Source organism: Borostomias antarcticus (assembly GCF_949987555.1).
Source record: "Borostomias antarcticus genome assembly, chromosome: 33".
In the NCBI taxonomy this organism is placed as follows: domain Eukaryota; kingdom Metazoa; phylum Chordata; class Actinopteri; order Stomiiformes; family Stomiidae; genus Borostomias; species Borostomias antarcticus.
The window spans coordinates 4,094,533-4,120,957 of record NC_140266.1 but is presented as its reverse complement, the minus strand read 5'-3'; the positions used below and the strand labels follow the sequence as shown (position 1 = coordinate 4,120,957).

The window sequence follows — 26,425 nt, the reverse complement described above, 5'->3', positions numbered from 1 at the left end:
GGCCCCAATGTAATTGGAATGGCTGTCACACGCCCGGCTCCAGTCTTTACCTGTAATCATGATAAATGACCTTTCCACTCTGGCTCATATCCCCTTACCCTACTCCATTATATCAGCGTTGCACCTGTACGTCTGCTTTGTACACGAGTCAGGAGACCCTATTTTCTCTTCTTCTTGCTAGAACCATAATCAGACATTGGACTAGAGGTTATAAAAAGCTTGGCTTTGGGCTGGTGTGGTGTCCCCGTGGCCTCGTCTGGATGATCTATGGCTCTTATCAAGGCTACTGACAGTAGGAGCTCCACCGTATGTCTAGTATTCCTCGTGCCGGCCAGTTGGCTGTGTCAAAGCCAAATGTTCAAATAGCCTAACATTTGGAATCACGCTCGTCAACATTAGCAGGATTATACCACAAAGCGGAAACAATATTTACAATTTCTCATCAAGTTCTCAACAACGCATGATATAAGGACTCACAACTACATCGCCTTGTGACAATTAATCCCTGAGTTTCACAAAATGAACATTTCTGTGAGGGAAATGCTTTGAAGCAATTATATGGGTTTGACCACACATCATGCAAGGAAGAGGGAACGACAGAGAAAAAAACTGTCCGTTCCACCAAGACGTTCCTTCAAGCTGCAGCAGAACCAACCCCACGGTTCTACTCAGGGTTCACAGTACGTCTAAGACTACAGGGTATATATCCCCATCACAATGAGACCAGGTCATCGTTAGCGTTTCTCAGAGAGAAAAAAAACACAAGAAAACCCTCATTTTCTCAGCAAATTTGCAAAGCTCCTGTATCCAAATGACCTGCTTTAGGCCGATGGGGGGTTGTGTGTTCTAGATATAATCCTCTCACTGAGACCTACTGGGACTGAACGCACTTCTGGTCCCTACAGTGTTGTGGATCAGACATTGGCCTGGCTCTGACGCCTCTACTAACTTATTTATTATTGATCAGTGTGAATTTCTGCTCTTGAGCGTAAACTTCCTCGCTTTTATTTCAGAGGGAAACTCTCCGAATGCTGAAATATTCATGTTTTTTTTTTTAATGATTCCTTTTGAGACAGTGCTCTTAGCCTGGTTGTGATGCTTGCTAGGGCACTAGCAAGCTAGCTGGCCTGGTTTGGTAAACATAAGCATGTGTCTGTCACTCGGATCACAGAGTCTCTCCGAGGAGGATGATACGCCTACTTAGCGGAGATCCATAACCTTCCTGCTGTAACGACGTGAATATGACCCGAATATAATCACTCCACATCCTCTTCTGTGTCTTCTCTTTACACCATACCTCCCTCTTTACACACACACATTACACACAATCACAGACAGGCACCTTATTTGGACATAGGACTGGGTCAGTGTGGGGGACTTGGATATTTCTTTTAATTAATTATGTGCCGCGCTCGGGAATCATATGGTGATGTAACGCCCCAATTCCAACCCTTGATGCTGAGTGACAAGCAAGGAGGCAATGGGTCCCATTTTTATAGTCTTTGGTATGACCCGGCCGGGGATCGAACCCACAACCTCCCAGTCTCTGGGCGGACACTCTACCACTAGGCCACGGAGCTATTAAAACTATCATTTTAATATGATTCTTGATTATCAGTACTATAATGTCAGGGATTTGTACCAAATGTACCAAGTGAAATTGAAATGAACTGTATGATCATAGTCTCAATTATTCGCTTTTACATCATGATAATGGAAAGGCAAGCTTGAAATTAAATGCAGTAATTAGAATTGCACACACAAAACCCAGTCAATTCAGCAAAGCGCAGCGCTGTCTTATTATTATTATCTTCTCCAGGCACTTCCCTCCACACTCACACTGTTCTGGTCCACATTATGTTCCTGAAGAATATTGATCACTCAAACAGAAATAGAGCCTCTTCACCCTGGAGTCTTGGACTTTGTCTCCATCACCTCTCTCTCTCTCTCTCTCTCTCTCTCTCTCTCTCTCTTTCCACACCCTGCCCTCCACCAGTCTTTCATCCCTCTTTCCCTCCCTTTGGCAGGAGGAGCGATGGAGGGAGACAACACACGGCCGTCTCCCCCTGGTCAATATCATCCACACACCTGCTCCCTCCCTCCCTCCCTCCCTCCCTCACTCCCTCCCTCACTCACTCACTCTCTCTCTCTCTCTGTCCTTGCTCCTTCTGTCTCGAGTTTGCATGAAGTTCCATGTCCTCACCAGACCTTGACTAATAGGTATCTGGGTATCTGGTGTGTGTGTGTGTGTGTGTGTGTGTGTGTGTAGTTGGTGAATAGGGGAGGCTTGGATAGAGGCATTTGGCATGTTAACAGTGTAAAATTGGGATGAGATGAGATATGGTACAATACGATAAAGTGAAACATTTTCTCCCATATTTTTCAAGGGACACCATTGTAGCATGCAAATTCTCCAGGGCCTCCTCAAAATCAGATTACACATTTTTGGTTTTGGAAGAAACAAAGCATAGAAACAAGCAGACTACTATTATTTTACTGCCATCAAGGACAAAAAAGAGTATTGTAACTCTAGGCTACTTTAAAACTAATTTAGGAAAGTATTTTAGGCTACATAGATGAAGGCTTTGAGCATTGGATGTAATGTGTGACCAGCTTCAGCGTTTTCAGTAGCAGTGGACCTGCCCTTTATACATTCATAACGTTTGAAAGAAGAGATCTTTAAAGATACCCCTAAAGGAAAGTTGGAGAACATCTTGCTTCCGTACTGTGTCATTATTGTATCATGTTTGTCATAATGTTGTCACATGCCTGCTGTACAATTGTGTAAAAGGATAAATCACAAAACTCTTTTGTGCAAAAACCTCCTAAACTACGGGAGGAATAAACCGCCGTTGCTCAAGAATCCGATGCGAATCGGCGTTATTACGGTCATCCTATTGGCTGACAGGTGTAACCATGACAACCGACAGTGAAGGTTCTTCTTCTCTGGTGTGCTGCAGCTCAGGACTCGACATGACCTCGCCTTGTTCTCCCCTCCTCTCCTCTGCTTCTATCCTTCCCTCCCTCCCTCCGTAGTATCTCTCTTTCCGCGGCGCAGAAATGCCACTCATTTAGAGGGAAGAGAAGGTCATGGCGTTTCTTTTTCTGAAGGCTCGCCAGAGTAGCGCTCGCTCCACAAAGGGGAGGAGAGCTGCGTGCAACAGGCGCCATGAAACATTAATGGCCAGTGGAAGAGCGAGGAGTCAGGAGGAGTATAGGGGACGCACAGAGGCTCGCTTCTTACAGGCGAGATGGGTTCTTTAAAGAACACGTTTTTTTCTTTAGAGCGCCTTTTTCCCTCTTGGCTCGTCTGGGTCCTTCAAAAATGTCTTGGTTTTTATTGTACAGAGCAGTCCTTACCCCATGGTTCAGGTTTATTTGGCGCTACTAAGTCGATTTACCCTGTGCTATGGGAAACATGATAATATATATATTATATATAGCATATATTGCTAAGTTATAGAAGTGCTCAGACACAGTCAGGTTTTATAAGACCATAAAGCAAGACTGAAATAGCGATAAGTTTGACGTTTTGACGCCCCAGACGCACTGGAAGAGTCTGATGCTAGCGTTTTGAAGTACACCAATTTTTAAAGTTTTAATGTTCATAAACTATTTGTAGACTTTTTTTCTCAACCTGTTATGAACGATACGACTTCTATAAATATACACAAAATTCCTAGACTTCTCTTATCATGTTTAACAAATGATTTGTTAGACATCCATTAACAATCTATACATCTTTTGCAGATGCTATTGTGTGCCCTAATCTAAAGTGAAGACTATTCATTATAAAGAAATGTCTAATAATGTTTGCTAATTATTGGTTGTAAACGTTTTCCTCACGTTATAAATGTTGTAGATCGGTATCCATCCTTCTTTCAATCAATCAATCAAAGCTTTATTTGTATAGCGCATTTCATACCCAGAGGCAACACAATGCGCTTTACAGAGAACAAGGGAGGTGGGCATACGACCCACTCTCTACATATTCCAGAGGGAAGCAAAAAAACAGTAATCACCCGGGGGCCAGATAAGTGAGCTGTACAAATTCTTTGTGAAACTGAACCACAGATAACATTCCATGTGACAATCAATCATTTGATTTGATTGATTGATTGATTTGATTGATGGCTCAAGGTCAATTAGAGGCATTTCTAATGTCTCTTCCCTGTGCTGATGGATTATTCCAACACAAGGAGACTCTCAGATGAGTGTTAGTGCTCTGAGCGCGGCCAGAGATGAGAAGCCGGGCGAGACGATTAACCCCTTCTCTTGAAAGTACAGCTGTCTCATCTTGTCAGAGGGTGGGTGGTTGGGTGGTTGGGGTGTTCAGGTATCCCCCCCCCCCCCCCCCCCACGCACACACACATCCCTTTTCCACACGCTTTTCTTAATGAATTGGACTAATTAAAGACCCTGTGTGTCAGTTCCATTGCCAAGCGATGTCCACGGCTTATCTTCAGCACCACAATGCACTTGATCACAAGCTGCCGACCAAGGCCTAATTAATTAATTCATGAGCGCCCGCTCGTTAAGACAAGCCCAGGCGCTGCTCTGACATCAAAGTGACAGTGAGGCAGCAAAGGGTGGCAGTAGAAGAGTGGGTGGGGTGGTGGGGGGGTAGAGAGGGGGCATTAAGCCAGAACTCTGACATGTTTTTGAACTATGCTGATCTGTTGATCTCACATGAAAAGTCCAACAGACAAATGGAGACAGAGGGAAAAGGTCAAAGGGCAGTAGGAGGACTTGGCAGAGCTGGTAGTCTATGATGAATGGGAGGAAATTAATATAATTATGCAGAAAAATGTAAATTTGTGCTCGATAAGATGTCTCAGCTCTGGACTGATAACCATGTTTCTTACGGAAGTCGATTTTAGTTGCCGATGGTCCATTGCACTGGATAACAAATCAGAATGTTATTTTAGTAGATAAATACAGTACAGTATAGATATGTATTTGACTCGTGTAACTACGTTTAAGTGACAATTGTGCCAGGGAGACTCATTCTTCTCAGTGTGGTGAGGCAATACTTTTCAAGTTTATTCTCATTGAGGCTGCAAGATTGAACAACTGCAAACCGACACCTATTTCCAGATCAAAGACGGCTGCATTGTACCGGTGACACTGTGGACTCCAGCTGTTTATTAGCAGTAATTTCAGATCATCCCATTTCAAATGCAGGCCTGTCATCCAATCGAGCCATGATTAAATTAACTGTCAAGATCTGTAGATGGGAAATTTCTTAGTGGCCCCCTGCAACTCCTCCCCTATAACCTACGCATGCACCCACGCACATAAGAAACCACAGACACCACCGCCCCCCCCATCCGCCCCCCCCACCCCCGCCCTCATCCTCCAGGCGTGATGGCTGGGGTAATCGGACCGACACCTTCTGCCCCTCAGGGAGCTGACCTCATCACCTGTAGAGAGAAGACAGGCGAATCAGACAGCTCGGAAAAATCCAGACCAGGAACCACAACGGGTCTTCAAAAGGAGAGAGCTGCGTGTGTGTGTGTGTGTGTGTGTGTGTGTGTGTGTGTGCGCGCGCCTGGGGAAGAAGGCAGTCAACTGAGGGGCTCACAGAGAATTAAGAGATGCTTACAGGTCAAGTTTGCCTCACATCTCTATTGGTGCGGTCAGACTGTCTGTCCGTAGGAACAAAGGGACTTGATAACCTATTGTTGGCCTGAGAGCAAACGTGGGCGATTACACGCTAGATGAACACATAAGAAGGCCTTCTATTTATAGATACTGTATGTCTCTTCTATTTATAGATATATCTATCTGTATCATAACAGATATTCCAATTCACAGTGTTCCGGAGGCAATGGTAATAAAAGAAGATTTGATTCCATATTGGCTCTGATTCTGATCACAAATCCAAATCAGATGATAATTAAGTGATTAATCAGTATAGTAATCAGATGTACCTCGGGTTTAGAAAGAACATTGATATTCTGTAGGCCTCTTCGGGAGGTCTACCGTAGTCCTAAATGATTCTACCTGCAGAGAACTCCAATGCAGAAATAAATGAATTAACAAGGTTTCACTTGGTCAGATCGTACTGTATGAAAGGTTCAAAGCTTGTCTTGAGACGAAACCCCAAATCAGGTCGAATGCATAGATCAAACACACTAAAGCTATAATATGTATCTTACAGACTACCTGCTCAGGATATGGGTCAATTCCGTCTCCGAGGGTAAATTTTAGTTGAGTTTTACGGTTTGAGGGTTTAGGTGTGCACACACTCCCAATTAAGGCTGTAGAACAACTTCCTGTGTTGCTAATTGATTCACTGCATATAAAAACCTGAACTCTCCAGAATCAGAAGAAAATCTTTTGTTCCTGAATAGTTATTTCTCAAGCATCTAGTAGCCTTCTAACCCCTAACACAGACTGAAATATAAGGCTGACAATGCTTCCTGTTGCCATTGAGTGGAGCAGCTATTCCTGGGGGAGGGGTGTAGCCTATGTTATGTTTGTGTATGGAAGTGGGAGGAAGAGGATGGACTGAAGGTTGCGCACCCCCCACTCCCCCACTCGCCTCAAACAGCCTGCTCCATTTGACGTTAATCCCGCTCGTAGCGCCCCCCCGGACGGTCACGGCTGTCACCTTAGTCTCCTCAGAGAACAACGGAACCACGTGGCGGATTAAAGAACCCCCAGATACCGCCGCCGTTCAGGGTTCCGCGGTTCCGCCTGCGCCCCTGTTCTTGACAGGATGCACTTTGACAGATGAAAAGCGAAAATAGAATTCCAATTTCATTTGGTTCAGCGTTCTGATAAAACACGCGGAGAGCGCTCTTCAATTTTAACTAAACAAGATTAGAGAAAGGAGGGGGGGGGGAGAGAAACATCTTTATTAACTACGGCAACAGCATTGGTAAGGATGGGGTTGGTAGTGTGTGTGTGAGGGGGGTGGGGGGGGCACAGGCATCTCCTTTCAGAGGAATTCATCATAATGTTAGCGCAGCGAGATCATTTGCCTTCTGACAGGATCATTACTAGATTCAGTGCTCCCACGGCCATTACGCAATTTCAGCGTTCCTTCCTCGGATGGAATTTTAATTGAATTAACCCGGATGGTTACACATGGTGCAAACGATAACATTTTCTGTCTATCTGGGCTCATTGAATCCGCTGGGGGAAAGTGCTGACGTTTAATCCGGAGCATGTTAAAAGAGACACACTAGCTTGTTTATATGTGCACTCACCACACCTCAGTGTAGGCCTACTGTAGGCTGTATGCTACGTGCATTCATAGTGGATCTCTCTATAGCCTGGTCCAGCACACATTACCATACTTCTCCAGAGCTGCTCTTCCATATCACTGCCCATGTAAAAGAAGCTATGAACACGGCTAGGAAGATGTATGGTTAGCGGGGGGTAGCATGTGAGTCTATTAGCATAGCCAGGGAGCAAACGGGTAATGACTACACCGTGTGCTCATAAGAATGATTAATGACTGCTAGTTATTGTTTGGCGGTAGGAGGGAGAGCTTTAGGCCTGGACATACCAACCCCGACGCTCGGCCGGGAGAAACTGTAGGATGTGCTCGGTACAAAGTGTTGATTAATTTTGTGTTTCCCGAGGCAGAACCGCGTAGAGCTGCTGTAGAAGATGCTGTCATCATAGTTAGCTACGGCGAGTTAGCCATCAACTCAGTTTGTGTAGAGGACGTTGTCAACCCTCGGGGTTAAGCTGTCGCTGTGTGCAGCGAATAAATCTGGGCTCCATCATTGAGCGATCAACTGGAATAGAGTCTAGCTCTCCCTCCTTACTGTTCCACATCAGATACAAGCGTCTAGCATACAGTCCTTCGGATAGAAATGAAAAGCTACCCAAAGTAGCCTATACATACTGTGTAGTAGGGAACCGATACGCCATTATCTATATCTGTTAAACCAACAAAATGATCTGTATCTGGATTTGGATCGGAAGTGGGAGTGGTTTATACAGGAAGTTGCATTCAATCGATCATTTTCTAAACCTAATATTCATTGGCAATGCAATTTTTGAGCCTTCAAAGCACATCCTCATACTGTACTTTTAGACTCTGGTCTGAAGAAAAAGGACAGCCATTAGGGTGTCATAATTTTAGCCACAAAGTTAAACTTTTTTCAACTGAAAACTAAAAAAAAAGAAAAAAGAAACTTTTTTCAACTTTTTGGACAGCCATTACTGTATGTGTACAGTAGCCTAGGGTATACAACACTTTCATTAGATTTTAGACTACACCCCACAATGGCAGGCATGCTAGCCTAAAAGATGACGAGATCACCTCACCACTCTATGGATGAGATTAACATAATGCTGGCCTATAATTTAAAACTACAGTACGGATTCTAAGACTCAACATACAGGTTCTAACTGTGACTCCAGAGGAGATGAGTTCTCAATCACCTGTCTGTCGTTCTGTCTCTCTCCCTCTCATCTCTCTCTATCTTGTCTCTCTCATCTCCCTCTCGTTTCTTCTCTCAATATTTATCCAGCTGTCCTGTTAGGATGTTAACAGTTAACCATTTAACCGATAACCGCTGATAAGAATTCTAACCCATTAAGTTTCAGTTAAAACGTTTTTTTATTTTTATTTACCTGCATCGCCCATCAACTGGGATGTGGGGAAAAACAATGCTTAAATCCAACAGTAGAGGGCACTGTGCTACCATTTCAGATGCCAGCGGTCATATGACTAGTAGTCTCGCGGGCCGGATTGTCTACTACGTCTGGTATTCAGCCGCTGAAATTTAGTTGAAGGAAGTTGGGGAAAAAACGGGCGGATATCCTGTCAAAATTGCATAGAGAGTAGTAGACAGTCCGGACAGGAAGTGATGCGTTTTTTAAAGAACTTCCTTTTACAAATTCTAAGCGGCTGAAGTCCAGACTCCGTAGAGAGTCTGACTCCGAGACTATAATATATATTATATATTATCGCAATAGGTTTTTCATCTCGCCAATGCATTTTGTCACATTTTTATGTTGCGATATCTCGTGGCATGTATATTATGCAGTCCTTATGCGTTGTAACATCGCCCCTGGATCCAGCCATGTTAAGAGTGTGCATGACTGGATACAGATGTACTGTTCCTCGGAGAATCAACTGAACTTGTGCTTGTTTCAAAGTGTATTCCAACTCAAAACAAAAAGTCAAAACCATATATTTAGCAAAAAAAATTTAATCTCTCCTTGATGCGTGTTTATTTACAAGTAGTAAATCAGCAAAATAGGGAATAACAGAATATTTACACAATGAATGTTAACCTGCAAACATGTGACAGTTGCTTCAAGTCTGAAACTCTTTAAAAATGCATCAGAATTGTTGTACTGTATTTAAAATTATTTTACCATGTTGGTCGAGAATGAATGTGTTTGGAATTGGAAGGAACAATAAGAAGTATACCCGTTCAGACACCATGTTCTCATGAGGGGGGTTCTGACGGATCTATGTCAAATACCTCCTGATCATTATTCAATTGCTGCTTTACCCGATGGAAATGCTGTATGTGGTACCATTTCAAATCAAACACAAGTCAATAGCTGTACTAAAAAGGTGGCAAATCAAGAGATATTCAGTCGGGGAAGAAACACATTTGAAGCTTTGACTTGCAAGGCAGACTGATCGAAAACGCAAGCAGCCATGCAAAGAGTAAACAAGCGATCCCCCCCCTCCCCACCACCCCACACACACACACGCGTCACATCACATCAGAACTACAACTTGAATGCAACAAAACTACAACCAGAATGCAAGACGAGAGGGCAAAGGTCCTGAGAATGCAGAATGAGTGATGGCATCGGAAAAACAATGCAGACTAGGCAGAATCTCAACTAGCGTTTCATTTCAACTGGGGCCTGGAAGTTCACAAGAATCACCCACTGACATCAACACGGTCATGTTAACGTTACAATCAGGCCACAAGTTGATTAGAAATACAGTTTTGACATGACTGCCTAGATTTATATTATAAAAGGGATTTTCCCCAATGAAGCTGATCATTCATAGACCAACTATTAACAAAAAACAAAGCTTATGATTCAGCAGCATTCTAGTTTGCCTTCTGGTAACCAAAAGAAACATGGTTCAGCAAAAAAAAACAGAACTTGTATACTCAGGGAAAAAAACACAAAAAAAACTGCAAAAGCGGACTAAGCATTTTTCTGTGGCGTTTTCACAGTATATAATAAACTATGAATGATTGCATCAAAACTCATTCCACGTGTAATGGCCTTTCACCAATGGGTCAGGCACACAGTTGCTAAAAAAAAAACCCTGTTCAAAGCTGAGTTGGGAGTGTTGTTTGGTCCTAGCAGACTAGCACACCGCCACAAAGCTGGCTAACGGAGTCAAACAGACTTCTGCACTAAGGAAAACTCGGAAAGCTGAAGTAAAAACTTCAGTCCATGTTCCAGATTTGAAGAGCTCCCAGGTTTTACTCATTGCAAAAGTCCGGCTGACTCAGTTAGCCAGCTTCGTGAAATACCCCCCAGGAGTGGTTCCTGACTTTTTTTTTTGTGTACTTCTGTTTTGTGTCTTTCTCCAGAGTTACAGTAAATGCCCAAAGGAGCCAATATAGGTTTGTATAGTTGTATAGGCTACAGAAATACCACACCTTGAATGCATTCAACAGCTTGTTGAAGGTAAGACCATTCAGGCATTTTCTGTTCTTAGGGTGTGTGCCGAGGTTTGAGAGTATGGCGCATTCTGAATAAAAACAGCATTCTTGATTAACGCAAAATGACAGCCTTAATGTTTGAATAAAACTAGGTACAGAGTAAAAGCAGCAAGTCATGTTTCTGTCACAATAGACACAGATGCTCATTTGATGCAACCTTTTCATTGATCCTTGAGATCAGAAAATAAACCTTTAGATCGGTCAAATACTTAATAAACCTTTAGATCGGTCAAGTACTTCAACTTCAGACAAAAAGGAAAACTCTTCTGTGTACCGTAATGTACAATTTACAATGTTGAAAAGAGAGAAAGAGAGAAGAATAAAAACAAATCAACCTGAATACGAAAAATGGCAAGTAGCTTGTTCATCATGGGGGGAAAAAACTAAACAATGTTTACAATTTACAAATTAAACACATAAAAAAAACAATATACAGACCACAGTTTGGTTTTTCGGCAAGCAGAGAGAGGAAAAAAAACATTTCTCACCACAAAAGTCAAACCATGACTCCAACACTTACAAAAGAGAGTAAATCCTCTTAAGAGACAATTATTAAAAATCTTAAGCCACACATGACAAAAGGCTTGTTTTGAAACTAGGGCTAGAGGCTAAATTAATTATTTAGCCTGGTGTTGCTAATGACTGGAGGTGCCTAAACTCTCATATACTGTATCACTACCTCTAGCTATAGGTAAAAGCTAAAGCCGTCTCTTATCACCGGGTTAAGGGGTTTGAGTATCATCACCGCCTCACTATCTACATAATAGCATTTCCAGAGGTGAGGAGGGAGTGCCTGCAGCTGAAAACAGCTCTCCCTACTTTGTTTCACAGCGAGAGGCTTAGCAAAGCTCCGCTGTTGAGCTATAAAAACGTGAGCAGACGTCTAGAACCACGAAGACGTTGGCTCTGTTGATGCAGAGGCTCTGGAGACAGTAGCATGGTGGTGGTGAAATAACGGCTTTAAGAAAAGTTACTTTTTTTTTTTAGAGATTATAGCCTGTGTAATAGTTATCTTGAATAAATGTGAGGTTTCAATGCCCCAAAGCGAGGTTTTGGGTGGTGTCAACTCGTTGATTTATGACACCCCTTCGGCATTGGTTGGATTCCGCTGAGCCAATCAGATGTGGTTAACTGGTGGTATAGTTAAAAGTTTAAATGTGGATATTATTTCAAGTAGTGCAATATACTAAATTGTTCAGCCACCACACCCCATGAACAAGCTGTCGATCAGGGGTCCTGGCAGATACAACAAGGTCCTGGCAGATAAAAACAAGCCTTGATGCCAGATTGAGGTGGCACAAAAGCAACAATCCTGTGAATGGTTTGGTTCTTATGAAGACTGTACTGATTGGACGAGGATAACAGCGATTTCTTTTTTTCCACAGAACTGTGGAATAGATCAGAATGACAGAGTAGGTCTTGCTTCCAACCATTTTTTAATGCAATTAAATTCCAATGTTTAATTACTCAAAACAATTATTTTCAGTCACTAGGCATGTTCATATTTAAATCATACTGTAGCACGTTCCATTTAACAAAATGTCTTTACACTAAACAACATTCAAAGTAAACATGGCACAGGACAACTTTTTTAGTTTCTTTTTCATGTTTTTTCTTCTTTCCTACGTCAATTTTTTGCTTGAAATATCAAACCAAGTTTCCTTCGTTTTTTTTTTCTTCCTCATTGTGTTTGTTGGTTAAAATGGAGAAAAAAAAACAATTTAACCCTATTCTTTGTTTCATTAAAAATGTAGTTGTATTTATATATAATATCTATATAGTCTTCCTTTGTAACGTTTTTTTGTAAATTGTGCAAATTCAGCAGAAACACGAGTGGCGAGAGATCAGAGAGTGGGCAGTTGATTACATTTATACAAAAAAAAAAATCCAACTTCCTTTGAACTTTGACCCTGAAAGAGTCTGGTGACCCGAGGAGCTTCTCTCCATTGGTTCATCGTGGACGGCCTAATGTCCTGACACGCTCCATCTAGTCCATGACACCAAATATTGAGTTCATTTCAAGTTGTCGTCTTCGCGTTCAAGGAACCGCTCACTTCACCGAAGCAAAACTCGGGTAGCCAAAAAGAAAAAAAAACGACAAAACACAACGACAACAGCAACAATAGTAAAATGCTTTCTGGCGCCGCGGTCTCGGTGTGTGTGTGTGTGTGCGCATAATAACATCCAGTGTCCCCGGTCTCAACACGGATACGCACACACGAAGTACCGCACGCCACGCACGTACGTACACACACACGGGTCCGTTCAGCTCTGCCGAATCCCCTCTTGTCGCAGTGTCCTGCTTCAGTCCCTTTGCGGCCTGTCCGTCCTGTTTGTTGGGGGCTAAGAGAGTTTGTGTGAGGGAGAGAGCGATGGAGGGGGTGGAGGTGGAGGAGGAACGCCGTGGCCGGTCGTCCCTCAGCTGGCCAGCGCCATCGTGTCGATGACCTGCTCCAGCTTGCTCCTCAGTCTCTGCCTCCGAGCCTGCTCGTCACGCTCCAGCGCCGACAGGATCTGGACACGAGATGATGAAACCATCACTGTTTCAAACCCAAGTTCTTACATCGATATAAATACTACTAAGTACTCAGTCTACATGAGAACTACGGCAGCATGTCTCTCCCTACTCTATGAACATACAAACATACAGACTAAAACTAAGGACATTTTCTCAATAATTTTTGTTTATTTTAGTTAGTTTTGTAAACACACAATACAGTTTTAGTTAGTTATCGTTTTTTTGTAAAGTCTAGTTTTTATTTCAGTTAACTAAAATGTTTTTTCGCACCTAGTTTTCGTTTTTTAGTTAGTTTTCATTAACTATAATAACCTTGATTCACATATATACATATCACCAGTGATTCCATGGCTGCTCCGTCAGTTTACTCTGTATAATGGACAAAAGGCAAAAGAGCTGTGTGCTCATCCAACCGTACTAGGCCAGGTGCTGGATCTGAGAGTACGTACGTGAGAAGAGAGGAGAGATCCACACACCGATATCTCCCGGTTCACTTTATTGAAAATACGCAACGTTTCGACCCTTAGGTCTTCATAGGTACCCTAAGATCCAGCACCTGGCCTACTAAGGTTGGATCACAGCTCTTTTGCCTTTAGGATCTGGACAGACGGGTTTGGATCCAACACTTTGACCAACATCCTCCGCATGAATTCACCGGCCAATGATCAATTCTATACGAAAATGTGTTTTCCAAGGCGAGGCGCGAACAAAAGTTGTAAACACAGCCACGGCATTCTACACAAGAGTTTTGAATACGAATACCTCAACGCTACAATCAAAGCTCTACTCTGGACCGCGCTGCGCGTACGACGGCGAGGTGGGCGTGGCCCTGCTCACCTCGTCCTTGTACTTGACGATGTAGGAGTAGATCTCGTGGAGGGCGCTCATGCTGTTGAACTGGTTCAGGTGCAGGCGAGACTGCTCCGCCAGGTAGGCGCTCATGTCCTGGTCACTGATGGCCGGCATCCGAGAAATGTCCGAGTAGTACCTGGTGGAGAGAGAGGGAGGTGGGCAGGAGAGAGAGACCCAACCAGGTGGTAATAGAGATAAGGGGGAAGGGGATTGCAATAGAAGGGATGAAGAATGTAACCGAATAGAGGTTTAGAGAGAGAGAGAGAGAGACAGAGGTTTAGAGAGAGAGAGAGAGAGACAGCGAGACAGAGAGAGATGAGATCCATAGGAGTGAGAAAAACAGGACAAGAAAAGAAGGAGTATTTGAAAAGAGAGGAAGGGAGAGAGGAAGGATGTTTGAAAAGAGGGGAAAACGAGCAGAGAGATGAAACATTAGAGAGATGAAATATTAGGCCACAAATAAAATCAATGTAGACCTGGCATTAACAGACAGGCAAATTGGTCTTCAGAAGACCAGTCCCAGAGCTCACAGGGAGTCTGCGCAGGGGAACCTACCTCTCCACCCAGTTCTTGTAGTTGGGGATGTCTTTAGCGTAGAGCAGCTTGTTGGAGGGCGAGTCCTTGCCCAGCTTGTGCTCCGAGGTGGAGCAGGAGTCCATGAAGGTCTGGGCCACCACCGACAGACAGGCGTCCGTGATGCTGTTCTTGTGGATGTCGAAGACGAACTGCGGGTTCTTGATCACGTTCACCCAGAACCTCAACGGAAGACTGGGGGGAGAGAGAGGAAGAGGTGAGGAAGATATTATGAGAGACCTTTGAGTGAAAACGTGCCTCCCCCTTGTCCAAGAGCGACTGCGACCTCTGACACGACCTTCCGCTCACTCGCTCACTGAGAAATTAAAAACATTTCTTAATGTTTCGATCATTCCATCGAATATGAAAACATGTCAACACTCCCCACACACTGCACACACAGTCAAAGGACAAACACACACACACACACACACTCACCAGTTGCTCTTCCACGTGTGCCGGACGTCGGAGTCTGTGATGGAGTGTTTGTCCGCCTGCTCGTCCAGGAAGTCAAACATGTACTTGATGGCGAGCGGCAGGGCGCTCCCTCGGTGCGCCGTGCTGAAGATGGTCTCAAACAGGTCGTCCACGAACTTCTGCAGGGTTCCCTGAGGACAGGAGACGATAACGATGGGTAAGGGGACATCTGAGGAGACATCGTGTGTCCCGACGCGATGAGACGCCCCCGTTTGTCTCCTCCCTCGTCTCCTCTCTCCCTCATCTCCTCCCTCGTCTCCTCCCTGGTCTCCTCCCTGGTCTCCTCCCTCGTCTCCTCTCTCGTCTCCTCTCTAGTTTCCTTTCTAGTTCTCCACCCTCGTCTCCTCTCTCCCTCGTCTCCTCCCCTCTCTCTCTTGTCTCCACCATCGGAACGGGAGGCAGCTGTAGCTAGTGTGGTAGTCTAGTGTAGCAGTCTAGTGTAGCACCGTCATTTAAAGGTGTTGTTTTGGTGTGGACTGCTAGTTTGGATTAGGGTCTTTTGAAAAGTTCCACTGAAGGCCGTTTGTGAAATGCGTCACGTCAACGGACGCACGCACCTGTTTGAAATTGAAATGAGTCACGCGTTTGTCCCTCAGAAGTGCCAACATCTGAAAACAGCTCTTTCAGGAAAGTATTAGGAAAGCTGGTTACAGCCTGAACTCACAATTTATTCAGACTTAGCAAAGTCATCCGCTTAAATTCAAAGCATTTGAGGAATTGAATAAATAATATAAAACAGCACCCCCCCACCACCCCCGCCCCTCCTCCAAAATCTCATCTAGTCTCCATGACACTGTGACTCATTATCTCCCAGCCCGACGACCTCACCGTGACCCCTGCTCTTTTCCACCTGAACGTAACAATGGGAATAAGTTGCTAACGAGCATCTTGAAAAGGCTGGTAAATTGGCGGGCGGAGCAGAGTCACCAGGGTAGTTCACACCTGGGCGTGGCCGTGAGGGTGGCATGGCCAACGTGGCACAGCTGGCCGCTCGGCTGGATAACAACACCAGCCAGGTGGGTGGGGGGGGGTTGTTTGTTAACATAGGGGGGGGTCATTATGAGCTAAACCGTTTACCACTCTCTGGCACGAGAGGGTTGCAGGATTGGGTCTTTAAAAATGGAAAAGGCCCCATCAAAGTCTGTCACATGCCAGTCCAGGAAAATCTGTCTATACTCATTCACACACACACACATAATCCTTATTCACCTTTACACAAGAGGTCACAACTTCAAAATAATGAACTATAGTCTCCTCAACCCTCCTCTTCAGAGCAGGGGGCGCAGGATTGGTCATCTGGAGGGGGGCGCACCCCAAAGCTGCCCCAGGGACCAATAGAGGCTCTCAGAGGGATCGAGGAAAGGCCCTCGATCAGCCAAAGGTCAGCCTACTGATTAAGACGTGCGGGTGCGTTTGGGGGAGGGAGGGCGCCCTCTTCATGCAAAAGGTTAGGAAAAATGTTAATCATCTCGGAGACAAAACAAAGGTCAATGAGGGCTTTCTGAGAGAGGGGTTGGGGGCGGGACATGGCAGGGGAGGCGGGGTATGAGGAAAGAGAGAGTGTGTGTGTGTGTGTCTCCATGTCCCAAACGTCTCCCAAGAGACGGGTCGTTGGCGGCTCGCTCACCTTGGTGGCCAGGAGGCGGGTCAGGTAGATCTCGGACACCATCTTGCTGCCGCGGTCGCCCTCGCGCTGGTCAGAGTGGTCGTGGTTCTTCACCAGGTGCCACAGCTTGGTGCCGCTCTCCAGGTCGGGCGTGATCATGGGCGTGCGAGAGCGCAGGCTGTCGGGACTACTGGCCGTCCTCAGCATGCTCTCTGAGGGGGAGGGAGGGGAGGGGGAGGGGGGAGAGAGAGAGGGAGGGGGAGAGAGAGGGGGAGAGAGGGGGGGGGAGAGAGAGAGAGGGAGGGGGGGAGAGGGAGAGAGAGGGGGAGGGGGAGAGAGAGAGAGGGAGAGGGAGAGAGAGAGACGGGGAGAGAGAGAGAGGGGGGGGAGAGAGAGAGAGAGGGGGGGAGAGAGAGAGAGAGGGGGAGAGAGAGAGGGAGAGAGGGAGAGAGGGGGAGAGGAGAGAGAGACCTTTAGTAATCCCTTTATTGGTGCAATAAAATGAAGTTGAAATCAAAGATCAGGCCATTTCACAACACAACCATAAATAAAATATCAAACAAAACACAAAACATCACACAACCAAGTGCACATCTTCCACAACACACACTGTGTAACACACATTAAACGCCAGCAATAGAATGTTATTAGCTACCGAGAGAGAGAGAGAGAGAGAGAGAGAGGGGGGGGAGAGAGAGAGAGAGGGAGAGAGAGGGAGAGAGAGGGGGAGAGAGATGCCTCCCCTGACAGAGTGCATTAGTCTGTAGGATTTAGTGCATGTCATCAGACGCATGTGAGGGTGGAGATGGGGGGGGGCGCTGTCATCAGGCCCATGTGAGGGTGGAGATGGGGGGGGGGGGCGCTGTCATGAGGGGCGCTTAGCGCGGACACCAGCCCCACAGTAGCGCTATTATGAGAGAGGACCACTGGGTTAGGCCCAGCTCAGAGGGATGATGACATGAGGGTGTGTGTGGGGGGGGGAGAGAGAGAGTACGAGAGAGAGAGAGCGCAGAGGAGAGAGACATGGCTCTAGGCCTGGAGGGAGGGGGGGGGTAGGGGTCTGTCTTCCTGACAGGTGACAGACAGAGTGGATGAGACTGGGGCACAGACAGCCTCGACTTGCTCCACTGGCCAAATAGCCCCCAAATAATCCATCACACACCATCACTACGGGTTACCGTCAAACTCTACTGTCAACAGCTGCAAACAAGCGTTGTTTTATTTATGGACGTTCAATGACTGATGGACGAACGATGTTCTCCGATCATTTCCATACCTAGATGGCCATGTCTGATTCTTACAGGATTCTGTGTGGGTACAGTGTTGACAGACACACACACACTTATGCAAACACACACACTTATGCTAACACAGACAGAAACATATGCAGATGCACACACAGACGAGTGCACACACACACAAACTTAAGTGGTAGGCACCCAGAATGTCAGAGCCTTTTCTACACACGCACACACACACGTACACACACTTACCATATCTGCTGAGGGACTTGGTGAAGGTGGAGGAGTTGGATATGTTGTACGCCGAATTCTGTTTGGGCACCAGGGCTATCACTGAGCCATCTGTCACCTGATGGGGGAGGAGTCACACCCGTTAGCATCGCATTCGCCCAACTACCTCACACCCGCAGAGCTCAGGAAGAAGAGCGGGTCGTCCAATGATCGTAGGGTCGGCGGTTCGAATCCCGGCTCCTCCTGACTACCTGTCGAAGTGTCCTTGAGCAAGACACCTAACCCCAAATTGCTCCCAATGAGCAGGTTAGCACCTTGCATGGCAGCTTCCACCATTGGTGTGTGAATGGGTGTGTGAATGGGTGAATGAGAGGCCTTCATTGTAAAGCGCTTTGGATAAAAACGCTATATAAGTGCAGTCCATTTACCATTTACCATGATCACGCCATGCTGTGAATTACTCACATAAATGGCGTCGATGAACTACTTCCAATGTGAGAGTTTGAGCCACAAACAAGCAGTTTCTAACTTAAAAGTGTTTACTTTTAAATACTTTTGTTTACTCCATATCCTCCCAAGTGTTAAGCAGAGTGGTTCAGGCGTTTCTTTGTGCCGGCAGTCACTTCACATCTTTCATTTGTTTATTTATTTTATTTATAAATGTGTTTATTTGTTAATTTGTTTATTGGCACTGTAATATGCACTATGTATGCATTTATCTCTGACTCTCAATTTTATTCCGTACCTCTTCTGGTTTTTTTTCTGCAGCTGTAACCCCCCCCCCCGCCCCCCCCGGAGATTATTCCAGTCTATCTTATCATAACACATGTTCAGATTATTACCCATGTAAACACATGGCTGCTACAGAGCTTCACCCTCGTGGTTCATTATTCCTTCATTATTTAACCAGAGAAGTCGCTCTGAGATCCTCTCTGTGACCGAGAAGCACTTAACCCTCTGAATACGACCATGTCACCGGAAAAATCTGAAAAATATCTACAAAAATCTTTTACAAAAATTAAAAAAAATACTAATAATAATTTCAACATTCCTGAAAGCTGATAAACTGCACTTTCTAGTATTATAGTGAAAATCCAATGAATATTGGTAATGTTGTTACTGTACTTACAGGGTTAAAAGGGTTCCAGAGACCCAGAGAAGAACTCTCTACGGTTCTGTAGGTGGAACCATAATGGTTCTGTTTGACCTGAAAAGGGACCCTGGAACCTTTTTTCAGAGGGTTCTTCTACGGTTGCAAATAGTTCTACAAAGCCTTTGTTTTCTAAGCGTGCAGTGAGGTTAAGTAGGGGGCGTGTCTTGGCTGATAGGGGGCGTGTCTTGGCTGATGAGGTTAAGTAGGGGGCGTGTCTTGGGTCCTGACGACGCTGAACGCTTGCCTGGTAGTGGGCGAGAGACACTCACCTGGTAGTGGGCGAGAGTGTTGAGTCTCTTCCAGTCGTTGTCTATCTTGGTGGTGACGTCCTCATCCTGGAGGATGATGCGCGCCATTCTGCCCTGGCGCCATTCTGCAACACGGCACACACACACACACACACACACACACACACACAGTGTGTTACTATCATCAGTGTGTGTGTGTGTGTGTGTGTGTCCTGGGCCTTGGGTCTCTGGGAGTAGGGGCTGTGTGTGTGTGTGTGTGTGTGTGTGTGAGTGTGTGTGTGTGTGTGTGTGTGTGTGTGTGTGCTCACCCAGGTCCATGTCCTGGGCCTTGGGTCTTTGGGAGTAGGGGCTGTGTGTGTGTGTGTGTGTGTGTGTGTGTGTGTGTGTGTGTGCTCACCCAGGTCCATGTCCTGGGCCTTGGGTCTTTGGGAGTAGGGGCTGTGTGTGTGTGTGTGTGTGTGTGTGTGTGTGTGTGTGCGTACCCAGGTCCATGTCTTGGGCCTTGGGTCTTTGGGAGTAGGGGGTGTGTGTGTGTGTGTGTGTGTGTGTGTGTGTGCGTGTGTGCGTGTGTGTGTGTTCTCACCCAGGTCCATGTCCTGGGCCTTGGGGAGTAGGGACTGTGTGTGTGAGTGTGTGTGTGTGTGTGTGTGTGTGTGTGTGTGTGTGTGTGTGTGTGTGTGTGTGCTCACCCAGGTCCATGTCCTGGGCCTTGGGTCTTTGGGAGTAGGGGCTGTGTGTGTGTGTGTGTGTGTGTGTGTGTGTGTGTGCTCACCCAGGTCCATGTCCTGGGCCTTGGGTCTCTGGGAGTAGGGGCTGCCCTTGTACACGGCGTCCAGTAGCTTCTCCTTCACCTGGGTGATGGTGTCACAGTTCAGCCCCTTGACCGTCACCTCCGGGGCGTTCTCGTTCTCCGGGTTCACACAGTGAAGGGTCTGCAGGGGGGTCAGAGGTTGAAAGGTCAGAGGGTTTGGGGGTAGACGTGGACTAGTGGGAATCGTAGTCAGCAGGGTCACGAAGCAGAGCCGGAAATTAATTTGTGGACCAGGTACAGTCAGTGACCCGGTGATAATATGTTATACACGATTTAGCCATTCTGGTCTGTTTCGTCTATTGGGGTTTCTTGTGTGGCGTAGTCCTGCATACAGTCATGCTTGCATGTTTTGTGTGCCGTTTGTAATCAAGGTTAAAGGTCAACTTGAAGCTGAGTCGCAACAGTAAATGCCAGTATGAGGACTGTGAATGAATTTCAAGTCTCACCAAAGTGTTCTGTTTTCCTACTTGACTGTTGTTCTAACTTTGTAGTTCGTTCTCCTAGATCAGTCTGTTAAAACTACAAATTCTTCCTGTGTGACATCACTTCCCTGTCCTCTTCATCCTGAAACTATCCTATCGATCCAGCCCACTTCCTCCCACAGTAACACTTCTGAGCAGCGAGGCAAACCGGACCCCACGGGCGTCCGAGCAGGGGCCCGGCCCAGGCCTGCGTCTCCCGGGGAGCGGAGGCGGAGCTACGGTACGCGCCGCGGTTCGCTGGTACTGACCAGGGTCTTGTAGTCGATCTGCTGCCGGATGAGCTTGTCCTCGCTGAGGGAGTAACGCGCCTCGCCCGTGATGGCGTCGATCGGACCCTTCTCCATCTGCTGCTTCATGGCGCAGTACAACATGAAGAGAGGCTCGCCAGCGCACTCCTGCACACACACGCACACACACACACACACACATTAGAACAGTACAACATGAAGAGAGGCTCGCCAGCGCACTCCTGCACACACACACATTAGAACATTTCTACTCTGCTTCGCTATTGGCCCGCTATAAGGCTGCAACTTCTGCTTTGCTATTGGCCCGTTGACGAGTGACAAGCTCGGCCCGCCCCTCTCCCTGGCGCCGTTACAACACGGCCGGTAATGAGGTAGTGTAGGGAGCGTTCTCAGAATGGACACACCGGGGAACCGCGCTGAAACAGGGGAACAGTAAACAGCAGCGGCAGTTGACGGAGAAGTTAATAGAAGGTTAGCAACTCAGGAGTGAAAAGAGCCCATCAAGCACTTAGGGTGGCGCCACGGCCATTTTTCTGTTCTTTTTCCCCTCATTCAGTCAACAACTGCCAACTCGACAACAAGCGAGGGGTTTTGCACAAGCCTGGATCTGTTCCCCTCAGTCCAGACCCTATATCTCTCTCTCTGGACATCTACCCATGCCTCTCTTACTTCCTGTTCCTCTCCAAAGAGACCAGACGTCAGTAAGATGCATGGGATGATATTAACCTACTCGTTCAGTTAACGCTGTTCTGGAGAAGGACACACAGTTGGACCCGGCGCATCGGGAATATCATCGGAAAGAGCATTCTAGCTTTGTAAAATAATAAAAACCATTACAATAAGATTTATAAATGATACAAATATTGGCCGGGTTTCCCGAGAAATAACCTTCTTAAGCAACCCTTCTTAAGCAACCCTTTGTACGGGAGTTAAGAAGTACTTTGGAGTTAAGTGCTTCTTCACTCGTTCGGGAATCCCGGCCATTAGAGTATTGCAATCCTATAATGTTATACAACTGTAGATTTGAAGCAAACACAATCACAAATCATTTTAAAAGAACATGTCTTTTGCACGAAGTCCGTAGCCTACTTAAGACTGCTCTTCCGTGTTCGTAGATTCTGTTCTTAGTTCCCACAGGTGAGAACAATGGTGAACGCCAGAATCTTCTTGGAAACGGTGTAAGCGGAGATTAAGAAGAAATGACTCCTAGAGTCCAAGAGAGAGAGTTCTGACTAGAGTAGAACGTAGACCATCCAATCTCTAATAATCTCCATCTTTGCCAAGTATTCCAAGGGCCTCCCTTGCTCTCTCTCTCTCTGTCTTTCTCTCTCTCCATCTCTCTACTCCTCTCTCTATCGTTCCGCCCTTCTGTCTCCCTCCTTATGTTGCTCCCATCTTGTGGGGGTGGGTACTGTAATTACACAGATGACTGCTAACGAGGTGCCAACAAACCGGCGTGCACGCCCAAACCCCTGATAGCCCTGGTCTCCTTCTCAACCCTCTGCTCCAGACCCATGACGCCGCGCTCAACTACACACTCAAGACATTTGTCCAGAATTTGTCGCTAAAAGTGGGTGGAGACGATTTGAGGGATTGAACAAAAACCTGCATTGCAGAACCATTCCAACGTCTTTAGGGGCGGTCCTTCCTAATTAGTCAGGCGGCTTAGGACCAGATTTGAGAAGGATGGGGACGCGCCGGACAAAGGGTATGGATGGTTTTCATGCTTAAAGAAGGTGCTCATGTCGCCCTCTCTGTGTTGCGTGGATATATATAATCGGGAGAAGAGAGAAGATCATCTTTCAACATCGCAATCTGCCCTGCCTGCTTGGTCTTGGGAGTTGGGCATCTGAAGAGAGGCCAGGTTCTTTGTGATGGGCTCGTGAATGTGTGCGTTCCCTGATCACAGTCTGTTGGTACTTGTTGTACTGATCTCTGCCCACTGATTCCACAGTGCGGACGGTGTTAACCGCAGACTTGTCCATACGGACACGGATGTTGTTGTTGTACTTATCGGCGAGTTCTATGCCCTGCTCAACAAATATCCAGCTGCAGACATCTGGGTCGCTTTTGGCACTGGGGAGAGCTATATGTATTTTCATATAAATACCATCTGCCACGCTCTGGGCAAAGACACGTCTACAGCGCTTCCCATCTTCCACTGTTCCACAGGCTGTGACACAACCTCAGCGTTCTGTGGGAAGGGTTTCCTTCTGTAGGTGGCTTGGAAGTCCCACCCTGAGGTTACCTAGGCCTTCAACTACACGGCAGCAGAGAGAGAGAGAGAGAGAAAGAGAGAGAGGCATCTCTTGTGCCGGGGCCCTTCTGTCCGGAGAGAGAAAGCGAGAAAGAGAGAGAGAGAGAGAGAGAGAGAGAGAGAAAGTGAGAGAGAGAAAGAGAGCGAGAAAGAGAGAGAGAAAGAGAAAGTGAGAAAGAGAGAGAGAGCGAGAGAGAAAGTGAGAGAGTGAGAAAGAGAGAGGCGTCCCTGATGCTAGCGCCACAGATACAGACTGTACCCTCTGCTAGAAGTCCCATGAGGCTGTGCTCCGAAGTACACATGCGAGCGTACCCACTCGGTAGCGCGCCCTGCATTTTCACACACATACAGATGACACCCCCCCCCCCCCCTAGAGGAGACCACCGAGGGCTCGAGCGCGGAGGTCTGTGTGACAGGGCGCACTGATAAAAGAAAAAACAAACTAGCGAGAAACCCGTCGCCCCAAGACCGTTCCCCAAACAGCCTCGCAGCTTTCAAACCCTAGAGCGGAAAAAAGGAATTTGCAGTGGAGCGATGCTGAAACATGAAACGGGGGGAGGATAGGTAGTCATCTACCTCGGTCTTATCTGGTTCTGCAGCTGCTGCTTTTAGCTTGTGTGTAGGTGTGTTCTTCTGAGCCTTTTTCCCTCCCGTTCTCGACACCAGTAGTATTAGCACAGCTCGCTTCAAATGCTTGATTTGGCTGTGTGTGTGTGTGTGTGTGTGTGTGTGTGAGGGACACAGACATACCTTGAGGAACTTGTTGAGGAGGAAGGTGAACCAATTGGTGAGCATCTTTTCAGCGACTGACTCCGTCCTACGAGAGAGGAGGAGAGGGAGAGAGAGAGAGGAGGAGAGGGAGAGAGAGAGATGGGAAGGGAGGTAGAGAGAGACAGAAAGGGAAGGAGGTGGAGAAAGAGAGAGAGATGGGAAGGGAGGTGGAGAGAGAGAGAGAGAGATGGGAAGGGAGGTGGAGAGAGAGAGAGAGAGAGAGATGGGGAGAGAGAGAGAGATGGGGAGGGAGGTGGAGAGAGAGAAAGAGAGAGAGAGACAGATAGGGAAGGAGGGGGAGAAAGAGAGAGAGAGAGATGGGACGGGAGGTGGAGAGAGGGAGAGAGAGAGATGGGGAGAGAGGTGGAGAGAGAGAGAGAGAGAGAGATGGGGAGGGAGGTGGAGAAAGAGAGAGAGAGAGATGGGGAGGAAGGTGGAGAGAGACGAGGATAGTAGGAAGGAGAACGAATGGGTGAATAAAAAAGAGTGAGGAAGAGAGAGGTGGAGGGTAGGTAGGGGAACGAGAGAGAGAGAGAGAGAGAAAAAGAGACGTTATCTTTGGGAAGAGCCAACAGCAGCATACAGGATATAGAGGGCAGCTTTGACGAAGAACCACAACAAGCTTTCAGTGGGAAAATGTATTTAACACACGCCTGCGACATCAAAGAGCATACGTTAAATGATTTGACACGTACGTTACCCTTCAAACACCGCCTGATTCTCTCTCCATCTCTCCTCACGCAAACAAATTAACTCAAATCACAAAACCCCACATTTCTTTTTCTTCTCTGGGCGTTTTCTCAAAGCAAACCCACTAATCTTAATTAGAAAAAAATACAGCAATTAGTATAATTCGCTAACTTCTCTCACTAATCACCCCCCCCCAACCACAATAAGACAGACTAATTAAAAAGCATTGTAATTAGCGGACTTTATGATGTCTAATTTGCTAAACGGTGATGAGAAAGGACTGAGGTCTGTGAGAGACGGGACATCGAGGAAAAATACTTTGTTTTTGTTTTTTGTTTTTCTCTTTTTACACCCCCCCCCCATCCCTCCCCCTCGTCCTCTTTCTCTTCTTTCATCCCTTCTTCTCTCAGCATCTGCACGTCAACGTCCGCTTAATTAAACACTGCCACTACCATGTTTTTCCTCCTTGGAAAGAGATGAATCAAAGATGGCGGCTTGGTCAGATTGGCTCTGAGGTTGGCTACTGGGTTGGCGGGCTGGGGAACATGGGTGGCGATAGCTTTGACTCGCCCCCTTTTCCCTCATCCATCTAGTCATCCATCCAGACCCCAACTAAGAGAGGGAGACACAGTCTGTCCAGCTGATTCACTAGTCTGCAATTAAGGTGACGAGAGGATTGACTCGATCGCCTTGTTGAGAGGGGTCAGGGAAGAATTTTTACAGCTCACTTTTCTGGCCCCCGGGTGATTACTGTTTTTTTGCTTCCCTCTGGAATATGTAGAGAGTGGGTCGTATGCCCACCTCCCTTGTTCTCTGTAAAGCGCATTGTGTTGCCTCTGGGTATGAAATGCGCTATACAAATAAAGCTTTGATTGATTGATTGATTGACGCCATTCCACAGCACGTAGTGAACCGTACGACTGAGTGAAACAAGCCTGAACACTTCTTTTTGCCACTGCTTTCTAAGAGGAGTTATGTTTATCAGTATACTGCACTGTAACTTTTATTCCTGTATTCTATTTGTCCTGCTTTTTGTTTTAAATGTCTATAATGTCTTGCTTTTTGTTTTAATGCATTTAATTTGTCCTGACTTTTGTTTTAAATGTCTATAATGACTTGCTTTTTGTTTTAATGCTTTTAATTTGTCCTGATTTTTTTTTTAAATGTCTATAATGTCTTGCTTTTTGTTTTAATGCTTTTAATGTCTCATGTAAAGCACCTTGAATTGCCCTGTGGCTGAAATGTGCTTTATAAATAAACTTGCCTTGCCTACTCAAGTCGAACTGACCGCTCGGCTGTTGAGACGGGTCTGTTGGGTGGTCAGCGCCGGCTCGTGGAATGAGAGAGGTGAGCGTGGGAAAAGATCTACATCTGGACAGAACATGCTTTTGGGCTTGAGCTGACCTGAACCCGTTGGGCAGGGCGATATCGACAGACTGACGGAAGCTGTGCTTCCTCACTTCTGGAAGTGTTCTAAAGTGCTAGAGGGGGGCAGTATTAGTGCACTAGGGACTAGTGCGCACGGGCGATTTGGATGCAAACGCGGGGGCGCATAGAACCCCTCACCAAAACAGGAAGTCCAGGATGTGGG

General features: G+C 46.4%; 1 protein-coding gene across 1 annotated transcript in view; it reads right to left on the bottom strand.

The window, feature by feature from the left end:
* Positions 1-13,094: 13,094 nt before the first annotated feature.
* Positions 13,095-26,425, bottom strand: part of plxna1b (plexin A1b) — a gene marked incomplete at both ends in the record, with an annotated part of 54,574 nt that continues 41,243 nt past the window's right edge. Inside the window, 10 exon segments of the mRNA XM_084460735.1 lie at positions 13,095-13,190; positions 14,032-14,182; positions 14,602-14,814; positions 15,058-15,227; positions 16,724-16,914; positions 18,196-18,292; positions 19,597-19,700; positions 20,348-20,507; positions 21,117-21,263; positions 24,124-24,198. Of these exon segments, the coding sequence (XP_084316861.1) occupies positions 13,095-13,190; positions 14,032-14,182; positions 14,602-14,814; positions 15,058-15,227; positions 16,724-16,914; positions 18,196-18,292; positions 19,597-19,700; positions 20,348-20,507; positions 21,117-21,263; positions 24,124-24,198 (1,404 nt within the window).